Below are 17,030 nucleotides of genomic sequence, written 5' to 3' on the forward strand. Positions count from 1 at the left end.
CTGCATTTAGATAGAGCTCTGCAGGGATGGTTTTGTCTCTGCTCTACATGGTGTGGCCGGGGTCACTCAGCGGGGAGTTTAGCTGGAGCTTGAACATCCACGATGACTGTGGAGCCTCCAGGGAGTCTAACCCAAACGTCTGAACCCAACAGTGGGCTTCGCAGAAGGCAAAAGCAGAAGCTTAAGGTCTGGGCTTGAGAGTTTGAGAATTCAACTCTGCCACATTCTATTGATTAAAGCAAGTCAAAAGTTGGCCTGGTTCAAAGGGAGGGAACTAGGTTCCACTCCTTCGTGGGAAAAGTGACATCCTCATGCAGAGACGGGAGGAGCCTTGGTCACTCTCTTTGGAAGGCTCCTACCGTAACACCTGCCAGCAGGATGAGGGCGAGATACGGCTGTGCCATTTTGAAGCAGGCTGTCAAAATGGCCAGAGCTCCATAAAGACATGCTCCAATCCACTCGTAATCAGATAAATGCAAGTTCAACCAAGATGCAACAACACACCAACCCGACCGACGGAAACTAGACAAGCGGACAAGAAGTGATGATGGAGCAGGAGAAGACAGACACCCTCTTGTGCTGCTGGGGTGACTGTTACTTCCAACGGTCAGCCTGGCAAGCAATGTGGCAGTAATTAGGGGAATTCATTACCTGCTTTCCCTGTGGCCCACTTTTCCTACTTCTGGGTTCATATCCCAGCAAAATTGTCCCATGGTCCCTCCAGAGACGATGTAGGAGGATATTCGGGCCACTGCTGTTGGAGGTACCCAGGAGCTGGAGACCAGCTAGGTGACCTTCATGGGGGTGGGGGGAGTGATGGCATTTAAGTGAAACATGGGGAAGCTCACTATGGAAAACACAGCAACACACAGAAGTGATGAACAATAAGTACACGGAAGATTTGGATACACACATACATATTCTGGCACATAGATCAAGAACTTACAGAGTCAAGGGGGCAGAGGGATGGAGGCAGTGATGGCAGATGAAAACAAGATGAATAAATGCCACTGAACGAGGGGTTCAGTGAGCCTCTCTGGACCCCTGGCTCTGCCCGTAACATGCTGTGTCACCTTAGGCAGGTCCTTTATGTCTTAGACTTTGGAGAGATAAGGGTGCATAGAGTCAGGGTCCCGGTCTCAGAAGGCAATAGTAAGCACACAGACTAGTTATTTGAGGACAGCTTAGTAGTGGGTCTAGTTCCAAGGTGTGGGCAGATGGTAAGGGAAACCACGAGGGAAAATGCGAGTCCTCGGTGGAGGGAGGGAGGAGCACCTCCCAGCCGAGGCTCTGAGGGACAGAGGCCCAAGGGGGGCTGGCACTTTTATTCCTTACAAGACAGCCCCTGATGACTCTGAAAGGGGAAAGCTGCCCTGGATCTTTCTCTACATCCTCCCTCAGCTCTCCTGCCGGCACTCTCCATGACCAAACCCAACCTTATCGGCCAGTGTTCTCCAGAGAAACAGAACCAACAGGATGGAATATATTCAGGCAAGAGTCCAAAGGCAATCTGCCGGCATCCCTCTTGCTCAGGGAAAGTCAGTCTTTTGCTCTATTCGGACCTTCAACTGATTGGATGAGGCCCACCACATTCTGAGGCAGCAATCTGATTCATTTAAACTCCATTAATCTAAATGTAAATCTCATCCAAAAACACCCTCACAGAAACTTCCAGAATAATGTTTGACCAAATAGCTGGAGGCTGCGGCCCAGCCATGTTGACACAGAAAGCTAACCATCGCACCCACAGAAGCCAGAATGTAGGAGAGTTCTTTGAGGCTGCCCATCCAGGTCTAACCCCAGGGCTCAGGGCAGGGAGGAGAAGAGTGGAGACAGGGTCTGGAGGAGCAAACTGAGAAAACATAGCAGGGAAGGTTTAGACCAAATCAGAGCTTGTAATCTAGTGGTCCCCAGGTCGGCATCCATCTCACAATCAGGTGTTTTGGGACACCTTTCATGTTTTAAACTATTAATTGATTGCTAATATTCTTAAATTCAGAAAATTTCACATTAAAACCCTGATTTGTGCTTCTCTTGGAAAAGAAAAGACCAGAAGTTCTGGCAACATGGGGCCCTATCGTTACCTGGCAACAATTGTTTGGAGTTGAGTAGTGGTGAAAGGAAAACTCAAACTGATAGGTGAACTCTCTTGTTTGCCACAGTCCCCACCCTTCCTTAATGCCTTAAACTGACTCTCTTCATTTTAAAAACACCAGATTTTTAAAACTGAGTACAAAAAATAAAGATAAAATATCCCCCTAGTAAATTTTATATTGATTACATTTTGAGAAGATAAGGTTTGGGATATATTAGGTTGAATAAAACTTTTATTAAAAGTTGAATAAAAATTTTATTAAAATAAATTTCACTTTTTTATGTGGCTACTAGAAAATTTTTAATTATATACATGGCTTGCATTCTGTTTCTATTGGGTAGCATCGTCTATTTGGTAAGATTTTAGCCACCTCTCCATATTCTCAGGCTGAGTGGATGGTGGCAATATTCTATGCCCACGGGCTATAAAATTCAATGACTCCAAAATTCTTTGGACCTCTGTTGCTGATCCTAGATCTGAAGGCTTACCACTTCCTCTTCCTGTACTGTCTTATGGTTCTGAATCCTCCACCCAGAAATTCCCCTCAAAAAGCTAATTCTATTTTGGATGATTCAGAAGACCCTTCCGGATGCTGTGGGATTTGGAGCCAGGCCAGCTTTATGTAGGCAGAAGTGACTGCCTACATGTGCTGAGAAAAGCCAAAAATATCTTCTGCCCTTTCCTTCCCTATACCACCAAACTCCCAAATCCTACACATTCACCAGAGGTCTTGAGGAAATGACCAACATGGTCCTTTAACCAGTCTTGGGGCCAGTGCAGAAATTAGGCAAAGCCTGGTTGGTGCCTGCCAGGCCCTGCTCCCCTCTGACCGGCACAATGCTCTAAAGTTCCCTATGTGATGGGGGGCCCCGCCAGGGATCTGGCCCAGTGGGCGTCACAGAAGCCTGTATAATCAGGTCTAAACAGCCTGGGGCTCACTTAGGCAGAGTTGTCAGTCCAGGTGGGAGAGGGCAGGAGCATGTATCTATTTACTGGATGCTCTACATACATTATTCCACTGAATGCTCAAGCAATCCTAAGAAGGAGATACTAGTAGTCTCATGATAGCAAAGCCCACACAAGTTCAGAGAAGGACAGTGTCTTGTCCGTAAGTGGCAAAGCTGGCTTTCACGTGTGGATCTTCGACCCCTGGCCCAGAGCCCCCGCGGTGCAGAGGGACAGCTAGGCAGCTCCCGCACCAGCCCTACTGAGGCTTCCTGCAAAGGCTGGAAGTCGGCGGCCCTCATGCTGGCTTTGGCCCACAGACTTGGTAAGACTGGCCGGCCCAGAGGTCTTTTTTTTTTAATGCTGGCTTTAAAAAACTTGGAGACTTTTACATAAAAAAGGGAATGACTGGCATCTTTGGAAAGATTGGAAAATCTGGTAACGTTGGACCTCTTTTCAAGGGACTTCAACCCTCAACTGGAGCAGGGCCGAAGCTGTCCTTTCCGAGAAGGTCTACATGCCGCAGCTCATGCTGTTTCCATCCAGGTCCGCTCTGCTCCTTGCCTTAGCTGGCCCGCCTCTGCAGGCGCCCGGCTTTCCTGCTCCGCATCTACTCTGGGCTCAGTTCTGCGCAGACTCTCTGTGCCTGGCCTGGCTTCCTGGAGGGGCCTGAGATCTGGGAAGGGTGTCAGGTCCTCTGAGGGCCACAAGTGTCTCATTGGATTGTGTGACCATGAGAATGCCACTTCCCCTATCTGAGCCACAGAACACCCTCCTTCAGGCCTGAGCAAGTGACCCAGGCAACATGTCCTTATAATGGAAAAGGTTGGAGAGTCTGGAATACCACCTAGATGTGCCCTTCCTCACTGGCCCCTCCATCCCGCAGGGTGGAGGCCTGCGGGCACAGCAGAGGGCTCCTGGAGGAGGCAGCCTACTGGCAGAGATAGAGCACAGAGAGGTGGGGCGGGGGGAGTGTCTGCTTCCAGATAGGGAATGGCTTTCCAGTCAGCCTGGAAGTGTACCTGCCAGGCACATACTGCAATACTGCAGCAGGGTGTGCACACAGGGACCTCACACTTATTAAGTGCCTACTGTTTGCAGTGCCAGATGCATCTGAAGGTAACACAAGGCTTGTGAACCCTTCCCTCCACACCAGGAGAGCCCAGTGGCTGACCAGTCGACTCTGGAGCAGGACCGTTGGCTATAAGTCATGGCTCTACCTCTTACTAGCTGAGTGGCTTGGTCAAGGGGCTTAATTCTCTGGGTCTCAGTTTTCTGAACTGAAGAATGGAAATAATAGTACCTACCACAAGGGGTTGTTGGAAATAAGCATCCAGGGAATTGAGAAGCGTGGGGCACCTGGGTGGCTCAGTCCGTTAAGCCACTGCCTTTGGCCCAGGTCATGATCCCAGGGTCCTGGGATCGAGCCCTGCATCGGGCTCCTACTTCTCCCACTCCTCCCCACTCCTGCTGTCTCGCTCTCAAATAAATAAATAAATAAATAAGTAAATAAAATCTTAAAAAAAAGAACAAGAAGTGTGTCTGATACTTAGCAAGTGCTCAGTTAAATGTTAACTGTTCCTATCATTTCTCTCTTTTAAAAGGAGGAAACTGATGGGGTCACCTGCTCAAGGTCACACAGGTAGGGCGGAACAGAGCTAAAGACAGAAAGCCAGCTAGAGAGGGGACTGGGGCCACTACACTTGAAAGAGAGTCTCAGCGGAGGTCCAGCTGTTTCCTGTGGGTTCCCACCGCTCAGAGCTGGGGATCAGGCTCCTCTAGGGGCCCACAACTGTGGAGGGGGAGGGCAAGGGGAAGCCAAGCAGAGTTCTAGTCCTGGCACTCCCACTAATGAGCGGTATGGCTTTTCTGAACCTCAGTTTCTTCCTCTGTGAAATGGGAGCAGTTCTACCTTCCTGCTCTCAGGATCACCGATAACTGCTTGGAAAACGCTCTTTCCTCCGACACCTTGCACCCACTTGCACCCACCCCTGCTTGCGGGAGGAGGATGAGGCAGCTTGCCCAACCCCCTGGGAGGTGGGCCCAGGCGGGGGCGGGACAAAGCCAGCAGGAGGGCTTAGTTAAGAGCCAGAAAGCAGAAGCAAGAGGGTTTTTCCCAAGTTCTAGAGAATACAGTTCTCCCCATTTCCTGCCCACCTGCCAGCACTGCCTCAGCCTGCCTGCCCTGATCCAGACCCACGGCTATTCGGGAAGCATGAGGGCTCCATGCGGGACCGCCGAGCACCGCGCCAGGACCCGGTAGGTCTGGAGACCCTGGACACTGGGACCACAGGCAAGAAAACGCTCGGTGGTCGGGCATGATGAGTATGAGCTTAGCCTCAGGCTCTGCCATTCCCTAGCTGCGTGACCTTGGGTAAACTCCACCTCTTTGAGCCTCAGTTTCCCCATCTGTGAAGGAGAGTAGTAATAATGTCTACAAGATAGCTGTAAGAATTGAGGGGCGCCTGGGTGGCTCAGTCGTTAGGCATCTGCCTTCGGCTCAGGTCATGATCCCGGGGTCCTGGGATCGAGCCCCGCATCGGGCTCCCCCGTCTCCCACTCCCCCTGCTTGTGCTCTCTATCTCTCTCTAACAAATAAATAAAATCTTAAAAAAATAAAAAATAAAAAAAGAATTGAATGAGAAAATGCACACGCAGGGCTTGCCATCGTGCTCGGCTTGGAGTGAGCCCTCAGCAGATGGCAGCCGCTTTCCACGCCATTCCCGACACTCCCCCACGCCTTGGCCTCCAGCATGACTTAGAGCTGTTTTCCCTTCCCCTATCATTTGTATTATTCGCTATTCTTTTAACGGCTACCATGTCCCGAATACTCATTATTACAATAGCAGGAGGTTTAGTCCTAAATGAAAATGCCCTCAGGGGCCAGAAAGGCCCTAATTCATCATCTCTGACGCAAGTGGGTCTTTGGTGCTGCCCAGCTTGGATAGCATTGCCCTGGTTCATTAACTCTCCCAACCTCCTGCCCAACTATTTTCTACCCTCTCTTTCCCCTTCAAGCTCCCACTGCCTCCTCCAGCATGTTCTCCATCAATGCTGACCTCACTTTCCTGCCACCCTGAGCAAACAGAAGCAATCCTAGGACAGCCTACAAATATTTAGGGAGCTACATGCCAGACGCTATTCCAGGCACTTGGGCTACATCAGTGAGCACAAGAGACCAAGCCCCTCCCCTGGTGGTATTGATGCTCTCGTGACAGATAACAGGTCACCTGCTCCTTACTCTGTCCCAGACACAGAGTGACCCTACGAGATGCTACTTCTATTCCCCCACGTCACAGACATGAATTACATGTCTTACAGAAATAAGAAAACTGAGGCACAGAGAGATTAAGAAACTTGACCAAGGTCACACAGATGGTGAGTGGTGAAGCGGGGATTTGAATCCAGGCAGTCTGGAGGCCATGCCCTTAACCACCTCTCTGTTGTGCATCAGAGGAACTGAGATTTGGCGCCCACGCTTTGCCCATCACCCGCCCCTCCTTTTGTACTGTCCATCTTACCCGCTGCCACCACCACCGAAAAGATCGCCCCAGGGGGCCTCCCCTTCATCCAAGCCCCCCTCTTGACTGGTTCTCCCATCTGCAAACCTGTTAGAGTCTCTCCCATCTTGGTCCCCACCCACCCCCACCCCCCGCCCAGCGGCCGCGGCACCCTGTCTGTGCACTTTTACTGCAAACATGATTCAGCACGCTCCTGTCTCACGTTCTACTCCTTCCAGTCTCTCCCAGGCCCCCTCTAGTTAGGTTTTGGCCCAAGATGCCACGAGGCTCCCCTTAGGCAGTTACCAGGCCAACGGTCATTGCTTGGTCCTCAGCCTCGTTGACCCATCAGCGGCACTTGACATACGTGGCGACCCCCCTCTTGGAAGATTGTACTGGCCGGCTTCCCCAGCCTCCTCTCACCTCCCAGCCTGGGGCGAGGGCTCTGTCCTCGAGTGGCCTCCTCCCCACCAGCACACCCTCCCGGGGAGTCTCCTTCTGTCCTGCCCCATGGCTCTAAATGTCATCTATAAATCAATGATTTTACGTGTCATTTATTTCCCATCTCGGACGACACCTGGGTGCTTTCAGTTGCTCAGGCACCAAACCTCAAGGTCATCCTTGACCTCCCTCTTCCTCTTAGACTGCCTGTTGTGTTGGCTCCTCCAACAGAATGTATCCAGAACCCAGCCTCTTCTCACGAATTCCTCTGCCATCACTTTTTAACGCAGGCTCTAGGAGGGCAGGGATTCTTGTCCGTTTCATTCATTCCTGTTTCTCTAATAGTGAGCATATAGTAGTTGCTTAATAAATATAAGGACAACAGAGTAGACAAGCTCCCGAGTGGTCAACCTATCCACTCCCCATGCCTCCAAATCATAGAGGAGACCCTGAGGTCCACAGAGAAGGAATGTCCAGAATGACACAGGAAGCCAACCAAGACTGAATTCAGGGGAAACAGTGTCTCTCTCTCTCTCTCTCTCTCTTCCAGAGTTTGTCTCTTTCTTACTCTCTCTCATCTGTGCTTCTCTCTCCATGACTCTTTCATTCCCTGGGGCAAGGCACCCTCCCAAACCTGGAATTACGGACGCAGGCAGCCCAGACATCCATCCTCACATCCCCAGGAACTGGGCTCTTCCCTGACAAGTCCAGGGAGGATAATCCTAGGGCAGCCTCTGACTAGTTCTGCTTGGGTCCTGTGGCTTTGGGGTGAGTTAGTGGGATGGGCCTGCAGGGGAAGAGTGCCAACTCCTGTGGCTCAGGGGGTGGAGCCTGTTGGCGATTGAAGGGTTTGTGGATCAGGGGCATTGGGCCGACATCCAACACTTCATCCTCCTGAAAGAGCCCCCCCCCCATTTCCTTGTGTGCAGGTGGAGGTTCTGGCACTTGGGGCTCTGCAAGGCCCTCGGCCCCCTGCAGGCCGCCTGGGCCGCTTTCTCTCAGCCGGTCCCAACCAGCTGTGGCCAGCTGCTGACCCAGCTCTTCCTGTGCGGTTGCTTGGCTGTCGCTGCTGCAGGTCTGACACACCACTGGCTCGTGTCCTCGCTGCTTTATCCTCTGGGACCCTCGGCCACAGTGGCCACTGTCTGGGGCCTCCTGGTCTTCCTGGTGCTGGGCTTGGTGCCCCCTGCCCGCTGCCTGTTTGCACTCAGCGTCCCTACCCTGGGCACGGAGCAGGGCCGCTGCCTGCTCCTCTCCTGGAGCACTGCCACCCTGGGCGTCACCGTGCTGCCCAACGTCTTGGCCAACATGGGCGCAGCGGGGCAAGTGCTGAGATGTGTCACAGAGGGCTCCCTGGAGAGTCTGCTAAACACCACTCACTGGCTGCACGCGGCGTCCCAGGCTCTGGGCGCTGCTGGCCCAGCGGGCAGCCAGGGCTTGACACTGCAGGCCCAGGGCAATGGCTCTGTGTTCCAGCTTCACATGCTCAGGGTCACCCAGCAGGTGCTGGAGGACTTCTCTGGCCTGGAGTCCCTGGCCCGGGCGGCCGTGCTGGGGACCCAGCAGGTGGTCGCAGGGCTCTTTATGCTGGGCCTCCTGGTGGACTCGGGCTGGTACCTCCATCGCTACCTGACTGACCTGCGGTTTGACAATATCTACGTGACCCGGCAGCTGGCTTGGCAGCTGGCGGAGACCCAGGCCACACATCTGGTGGCCTTCCCACCGGCCTGGCTGCTCTGGGCCGCCCGGCCGAGGCTGTCCCAGGGGGAGCTGCTGAGTTGCCTCCTGAGGCTGGGGCTGCTCACCCTGTTCCTGATGACCACAGCTGTGATGGTGGCCACAGACCACGTGGCCTTTCTGCTGGCTCAGGCGGCTGTGGACTGGGCTCAGAAGCTGCCGGCGGTGCCTATCACGCTCACGGTCAAGTATGATGTAAGTGCGGTGACGGGACTAGAGTCATTTCCTTGTAGGAAGGGGTGGGGTGTGTTAACCACTTGATTTGCAATTGAATTTTATTCGCTTCAAGACCCTGCCCTTGGAGAAGCTAGGAGACCCTGGGGCATTTGCAGACAGACTCGCTCGATTGATTCCCAGCACAGCCCAATGTAGTGGGTTCTATTCTCACCCCTGTGGCAGATGAGGATCCAGATACCCAACAACTTGAAAATAATTTGACACCCCCCCCCCCAGGTCACTCTTTTCCTAAGTGGCAAGGTGTCCTAGCTTCATTTTCTTCACTTGTACAAACTGGATCCATCCTCCTCACCCTGCCGGGTTATTGTGAGTCTTAACATGTGGTCCTCTGTAAAAGTATGCAGGGATCTCCATGCCACACAGGCGAGGTCCAATCAGTGGTGGCTATCAGGAACAGCTCACAGCTGTATGTATCAGACTGGAGGAGGGCTTACGAATGATCTAGATCAGGAGTCTACCAACTATGTTCCCCGGGGCCAAACCCTTTGGGCTTCCTGGTTTTGTAAATTAAGTTTTATTAGAACATAGCCGTGTCATTTGTTTAGGTATTGGCCCCTGGCTGCTCTTGATAGTTGCATGAGGGACAGTGTGATCTATGAAGTGAACTTAAAAGTTCGTTTTTATTCTGATTTTAAAAGAGAATAAAATACTTCTGTGAGCCCCCTGCCCTGAGCCTGGCGGAGAAGTGCGCCCTGGGCAGAACCAAGGATCCAACCCAAGAAGTCTGGCTCCAAAGTTTGCATTGTTAACCTCTGACCTCCCTGCCTCCCTACACCTGCTCCTATATACCCCAAGGGAATTGTAGAGCCTAATTCTTAGGAGCAGGATGTTGGGACCCGCCTTGGCTGGGACTGACCCCCGGGGCTGGCCACATCATTGTGTGACCTTAGGCTTCCCATCTTTTCAGTGAGGCTCATTCTGGGCTCAACCTCAGAGGATCGTGTGCATTTGATGAAAAAGACATCTAAAGTATTCACTAAGGGCTTAGCAAAGAGTAAATGCCCGTAGCACCCGTTTGTTTTCTCTAAAGCGTTCTGTTCCGAACGTAATAGTACGGTGCTTTTTGTTTGTCACAAAGCCTGCTTCAGACTCCTGATGTCATTTGCTACTCCTCGGTGCCCAGGAGGCAGGAGGCTGGGTTACTTCTGTGCCCATCTTACAGAGAGGGGGCAAGCGGCCGCGAGTGCTGGGGGGCGGGGAATGGAGGCAGCGTCTATCTGTTCACTTGGCCTTTTTCCCCTCTTTGAAGGCCACATACACGGTCCTGGGCTTCATCCCCTTCCTCTTCAACCAGCCGCCTCCGGAGAGCCCTTTCCTCTCTGCTCACAAGTCCTTCCAGTGGGAGCTCCGCTTCACCTCCCCGGGCTGCCCACTGCTGCCCGCTCGGCGCCCCCACACGGCCGCGCCCCTGGCCGCTGGGGCCCTGCAGCTGGCGGCTGGCGCCACCATCCTGCTGGAAACCTACGCCCGGCGCCTGCGGCACACCATCGCCGCCTCCTTCTTCTCCGCCCAGGAGGCTAGGAGGGTCCGCCACCTGCACGCCCGGCTCCAGCGCAGATACAGCAGGCACGGAGGCCGGCGGCTGCCCCTGGAGGCCCCGTCCTGCTCCCGAGACCCGGGTCTGTCAGCACCCACCCAGCGCGGATAGACAGGCCTCCGGCATGCTGGTCACTGGGAAGAACAGAGAGCAGTAGGGCGGAGGGGGAAGAGCTTGGGAGCCGCACACACCGTGGTCCTCCTGCTGCCTTGCTGTGTGACCTTGGGTAGATTGCTTCACCTCTCTGAGCCTCAGTTTCTACACCTGCATAATGACTGCGTCATAACAACCCATGTGACCTCCTTTCCACGTGGGGGTGTGGAAAGGAAGGCATGCCGATATTGGGCATAAGAGGCTTCCAGAAGCAGGAAAGGCCTCGGCACAGTGAAGGCAAGCAAGTGCAGAGACAACTGGAGGTTCCTCCTGGCCAGCTGGGGGTCAGCCCGGGCTCTCATCTGCATCCACTGCTTTGCCTGGTGGATGGAAACTCCACGTGGTGAATGTGTCTAAATGCTCCCGGAACTTATAAAATATGTCCCCTGAATCCTCTTACATTTAGCCATCTAAAATTTTCTTGATTTTATAAGCGAAGTATGTATTAAATCCTAAATTAGATTATGTTACTCTTTTGTTTCCAAGTCCTCTGGGGATCTCCCATCCAGGGTCACCAGGGTTTAGCAAATAAAAATACACGACACCCGGTTCCATTTGAATTTCAGATAGATAACAAGCACGGGTTTAGTCTAAGTACGTCCTTGGGACATTCTTATACTAAACATACTTACCCTAAACCTATATTTGTTGCTTATCTGAAAGTCAAATGGAACTGAGTAATCCATATCTTATCTGGCGACTGCATCCCCATCGAAGTTCTAGTAAAACCCCAGCTCTCTCCCCTGTGGGCTTGGTATTCCCTGTTGTCCCCTCCAGATCATTCTCTGCCCTTCTCTTTCCCAGGAATTCGTACCTCCGTGAATTGTATCACCCTGGCTCCCCTGGCCTCTGACTTCTAGTCGGGCTCAGCCAGTGGGAGGCACTGGCAGGCGAGCCAAAGTGGGAGAGGAGAGAGATGTCAGGATATTTGTTCCTGCAGCCCTCTGGGCTACTTGGCAGAGGCCACATTCCATTACCAGCAGCCACAGCACCTGTCTGGCGGGGTGGTCCCCTGATGGTGGCTGTAGATGTCCCTGGGTTCTAGAACGGTACAGCTTCCAAGGGTGCTAGTTTCTGAGAGCCTCACCATCCTTCCCTTTACCAAGTCCCCATCTCTGTACCTTCATTAAACTCTCGTTTCCCCTTTAAGACTACCATCTCTTTCCTGCCAGGACCCTGACTGATGATGTGCCCTGGGTCGCAAAGCCCTGCTCAAGCCAACCTCTCCCTCACTCACTATGCCCAGGCTGCATGGGCTTAACGTGCTCAGAAGCACCAGGCTGGTTTGCCCCTTGGGGCAATGCTCTTGCTGTTCCCACATCCTGGAACACACTTCCTTCAAGTCTTGGCATGGAGAGCTTCTTTGCATCCCTTAGGGATTAGCTCAAATGTCACCTCCTCAGAGAAGCCTTCTCTGACCACCCTACCTCATATTGTCCCATCCCAGCCAGTTTCACTCCATCTCAGGAGTGGACAAGCTTCAATCTGTGAGCCAAGTCTGGCCTGCTGCCTGGTTTTATGAGCAGAATTTTACTGGAACATTGTCACGCCCATTAAAGTATTGTCTCTGATGGCAGATTTGAGTAGTTGAGACAAGGGACTGCGTGGCCCACAAAAATCTGAAATATTTACTATCTGGCTCTTTAACTAAAATGTTTGCTGACCCCTGATCTATCATATCAAGTTGTTACCTAGCCTCTGTAAATACACTTATCAATATCCTTTATCAGCTTACGTATGCATTTATAGATTTAGCTGTCTCTTTGTTACTTGCTGTGTGTTTCATATGGTCCCCGCAAGAATGTAAACTCCATACTAAGTGTCTGGTCCTCTACAGGTATCTCCAGTACCTGAAGCAGTGCCAGGTACAGAGTAAGCACTCAGTAAAAATCCGTTCAATGACCGGGTCTCTGGAGGGTAGGACTGTGCACTCTCTGTTCTCGGCTCCTTCCTGAAGATTTGGGGCTGGCAGAAGGGAATGGGTAGGTACTGGGAGCTGCCTGCTTTGGGCCAGACTGGTAGCCAAAGGGAAAGCCACAAAGCAGGAAGAGGTATATTCCCAGGCCAAGTGTTTCAACTTAAGCAGCCACTGCGTGTGAGTCACCAGCTGCGTGGAGTGGACCCACACTCCCGCTGCCTCTCCACCCGCTCCCCAAAGGTGTTTGCGCTCGTCCCCGAGGGCCATCACCGGCCTCACCCAACACCCAGTCCCACCCCCAGCTCCCTTTCCCACAGAGCTGCCTTGTGGCTTGTTTAGGCAGTGACTCGCCCACGCATTTTCTTAAATTGCACAAGTAACACGTGAATCCTTGTCCTTACGAAAATTAGAGCAGAGAAGATAATAACAGCTAGTGTTTGTTGGGTGCCTGTGATGTGCTGGGAGTGTCCTGGGAGTGGGGCAGAGAGGCCCACAATTTGCTCTCCGGAGCTGGTGTGGGCTGGCTCTAGAACACCGTTAGATGTGCCCCAAACTCTCTGAAAGCTTTATGCACATCATCTTATTTAAACCTCACAAAAGGGGGCACCTGGGTGTGGCAGTCAGTTAAGCGCCTGACTCTTGGTTTCAGCTCAGGTAGTGATCTCAGGGTTCTAGGATCGAGCCCTGCATTGGGCTCTGTGCTCCATGCTCCATGTCTGCTTGAGCTTCTCTCTCTCCCTCTGCCCCTCCCCCTGCTTACACTTTCTCTCTCTCTCTAAATAAGTAAATAAACAAGTCTTTTTTTTTTTTTAAAGATTTTATTTATTTATTTGACAGAGAAAGACACAGCGAGAGAGGGAACACAAGCAGAGGGAGTGGGAGAGGGAGAAGCAGGCTTGCCTGCGGAGCAGGGAGCCCGATGCAGGGCTCGATCCCAGGACTCTGGGATCATGACCTGAGCCGAAGGCAGACGCTTAACGACTGAGCCACCCAGGCACCCCTAAACAAGTCTTTAAAGAAAAATAAACCTCACAAAAGTAGACGAGATAGATGGTATTATTCTTCTCCTTTTAGAGGTGACGAAATAGAGATTCAGAGAGGTTAAGGGTTTTGCCCAAAGTCACACAGTTAATAAGCTGCAGAGCCGGAACTTAAATCCAGGTGGTCTGGCTTCCAGAGCCTATGATCTTAACAAATAAGAGTAATGTCCCCTTCGACCACCACACGTATATCTGCCTCCCTACCCCATAGACACAACCACTATTATCAGTTGGGAGGGTACCATTCGGATATTTGTCTACACATGTAAATATATGTAAATAGAACATGGAAATATATAAGGTTGTGTGTTGTTCTGGGTGGCACATTGTGGTATGTATAGTTCTGCAGCCTGTGTTTTCATTCAGCAATATGTCTCGGCCCTACCTCATTCTTTCTCATCGTTGGATGGCATTGATATGCCAATGAATTGTTTAGCATTTCCCCCTCTGGTAGATGATCAGGTGGTTTCCAATTTTTGTTACTGTAAACAACGCTGCCATGGACATCCTTGGCTGTGCCTCCTTTCTGACCTCAAGGTCAGAAAGTTTCCTTGACTAGATGTAGAACTTGCCGAATTACATGGGAACTTACTTAATAACTTATTAATGAGGTTGTAGCTTTTAGGTGCATGCTAGCTGGTATGACAGACAGACATCCAAGATGGCCCCCAATGACTCCCAGTGAATCATGGCATTCATACCCTTGTGTGATTCTCCCCTGGAACTTGCTTCCAGCTAACAGAATATGGTAAAAGTGGTGGGGTCTCATTTCTGTGATCAGGTTCCCTGAGACTGCACTTCCCATCTTGCTAGCGGGCTCTCTCTCTTGCCTTCTCGGCTTGCCTGTTTCGATGAAGCAAGCTGCCATGTTGGAGAGGCCCACATAGAAGGATCTGAGGGTGACCACTGGCGATAGCCAGCTGGAAACTGAGGCCTTCAGTCCAACAGGCCCCAACTCTGACAGCAGTGAGAAGATCCTTGGGTCTTCAGGTGAGGCTCCAGCCACCGCCCATACCTCGATTGTAACCTGTCAGAGACTCTGAAGCAGAGAAGTCAGAGGATCCATATACAGCCTCCTGACCCACAAAAACCATGAGATCAGAAATGTGTGTTGTTTTAATCCACTTCATGTGTGGTAATTTGTTATGCAGCAATACTGCTGGGACGAAGCCAAGGCTGAGATAGGGATTTAAGTGTAGTGATGTATTTGGGAGGTGATCCCAAGAAGCACCAGTAGGGGCGTGGGGAAGCTAGAGAAGAAAGGGAAAGAAGCCGATTCAGGTGCATCACTAGGCAGATATGGCTGCTGCAGAACTTCTGGAAGATGGTGAAGAACACGCCTCAGGGTCTCCCCTACCCCCACCCCGAGGAAGTCTGGGTATGTCTCCTCTGCTGTCAGCTGTCACTGGCTGAGGGCTGCTCCTTCCCTTGGAGCCTCCAGCCTGCCTCCTACTTGGGCTGAGGGGGGCATGCCTTCAGGTACGGGTGCTCACGGTGGGACACCAGCAACCTTTATGGGTACCCCTAGTGCCCAGGGGATGCAAGTGGGACATACGGGAAAGAACAGACACCTGGACGTCAGACAGATCTATGTTTCCGTTCTGATTCCACCAGTTAGTAGCCGTGTGACATCAAACAAATCGCTAAGTCCCCCTGCACTTCATTTTTCTTTTCCTTTCAAGGGGAGTAACAGAACTTTCCTCACTCCATGTGAGAGACGCATGGAAGAAGCGTCCAGCTCCATTTTTACACGTCCTTAGTTCTCACCGACATTTCATTCATGTACTCAACAAATATTTACCGAGCACGTCCTACATGACAAGCCCTGTGCTGGGCTCTGGTGGTAGAGTGGTGAAAGGGGCACACAAGCTCCTCATGGAGCTTACATTCTAGAAACAAGTTAATAAATAAACAAGATAATTTCACGTAGAGATGGGGTGGCCAGGGGAGACCTCTCTAAGGAGATGTCATTTGAATGGAGATGACAGGATGAGCAGGAGCCAGGTGAGCAAAGAGAAAGGGAAGGAACATTCCAGGCCAGAGAAATTGTAAGTACAAAGGCACTGAGGTAGGGACAAATCTGATATTTCCGAAGGACAGAAAAGAGGATGGAGAGGTTGTTAGTTTCTCTGAGGCCCAGACTCTTCTGGAACCCATCACCAGATTACCTGTTGGGTGCCAGGTCTAAAAGGACAGAAAAAAGGCTAATTCCAGCCCTGCTGACAATCCCACACTTAGCCTCAGGATCCGTTTACTCTTTGGTCTTGAGACTGAAAAACATGCAGCTGGAACCTCTGCGTGATGGTACCTGCTCCCCGCTTCTATCTCAAGAGCCCTGTGAGGCAGGCAAAGGGATCATTATTATGCCCATTTTACAGATGAGAAACCTGAGGGTCAGAGAGGACTATGGGATTTTCCCAGAGTCATAAATATTAACGTTGACTTTTCTCCTACCCAAGAAAGATTCTATGACTTCAAAGAAGAGAGATGGAGGGCGCCTGGGTGGCTCAGTTGGTTAAGCGACTGCCTTCGGCTCAGGTCATGATCCTGGAGTCCCGGGATCGAGTCCCGCATCGGGCTCCCTGCTCAGCAGGGAGTCTGCTTCTCCCTCTGACCCTCCCCTCTCTCGTATGCTCTCTCTCTCTCTCTCTCTCTCATTCTCGCTCTCTCAAATAAATAAATAAAAATCTTAAAAAAAAAAAAAAAAGAAGAGAGATGGGGAAGGGGGAGTGCTAATTTCCCTTGACCCAGGCCCTGGGGTCATGTTGTCAAAGACCTTAAGAAACTTGGCAGTATCAGACGCCCTCTGCTGGCTGTCACTGGCCCATCCTGGGGATGAGCGCCAAGAGAGTAAGTTTCCAGGCATGGAGGAGGCCCTGTCCCCTGCTGCTCCCTCTCACTGCCCACCTGGAAATGCCAACGTGACCCTGGAAAGGAGTTCAAGTGCTGAGTTCCAATCCCCACTCTAGTGCTTGCTGGCTCCATTATGAAGGGGAAGGAAAACAAAATCAAAATATCTCTAAATTGGGAAAGAGAGTCCCTGAGTTCTAATCTCTTCTATTACACTCACCTTGTTATAGGGTGGGTGCTCTTGGTTATCTATTGCTGTGGAGCAAACCACCCCCAAAGTAGGGACCTAAAACAAAGATTTATTACTATCTCACACCGTTCCGTGGGTTGACTGGGCTCAGCTGGGTGGTTCCTGCATGCAATCTCTTGTATCAGTACAGGTGGAGGGGGACAGGGGCTGGGGTCCTTTGAAGGCTCCACTGGACTGGCCATCCACAGTGGCCTCTCCACTCAGTGTCTGGGGCCACAGTGCTCCTTACGTGGCCTGGACAGAGCAGCCTGAACATCTTACCAGCAACTTGGGACTCAGAGAGGCGGGAAGCAGAAGCTGCTAGGCCAGTTAGGGGTTACCCGTGCA

At 51.7% G+C, this 17,030-nt stretch overlaps 1 protein-coding gene across 1 annotated transcript; it reads left to right on the forward strand.

The window, feature by feature from the left end:
* The first annotated feature begins 547 nt into the window (after nucleotides 1-547).
* On the forward strand, nucleotides 548-11,110 carry OCSTAMP (osteoclast stimulatory transmembrane protein). Its single transcript, XM_025875322.2, is given in 7 exon segments — nucleotides 548-606; nucleotides 725-789; nucleotides 1,828-1,837; nucleotides 7,911-8,913; nucleotides 10,205-10,559; nucleotides 10,562-10,692; nucleotides 10,694-11,110. Coding segments are annotated over 7 exon segments (1,773 nt in total). The 3' UTR covers nucleotides 10,844-11,110.
* The last annotated feature ends 5,920 nt before the right edge of the window (nucleotides 11,111-17,030 follow it).

Source organism: Callorhinus ursinus, unplaced genomic scaffold (genome assembly GCF_003265705.2).
Source record: "Callorhinus ursinus isolate GAN/ISIS: 27379988/994484 unplaced genomic scaffold, GSC_fseal_2.0 scaffold38, whole genome shotgun sequence".
Classification (NCBI taxonomy): domain Eukaryota; kingdom Metazoa; phylum Chordata; class Mammalia; order Carnivora; family Otariidae; genus Callorhinus; species Callorhinus ursinus.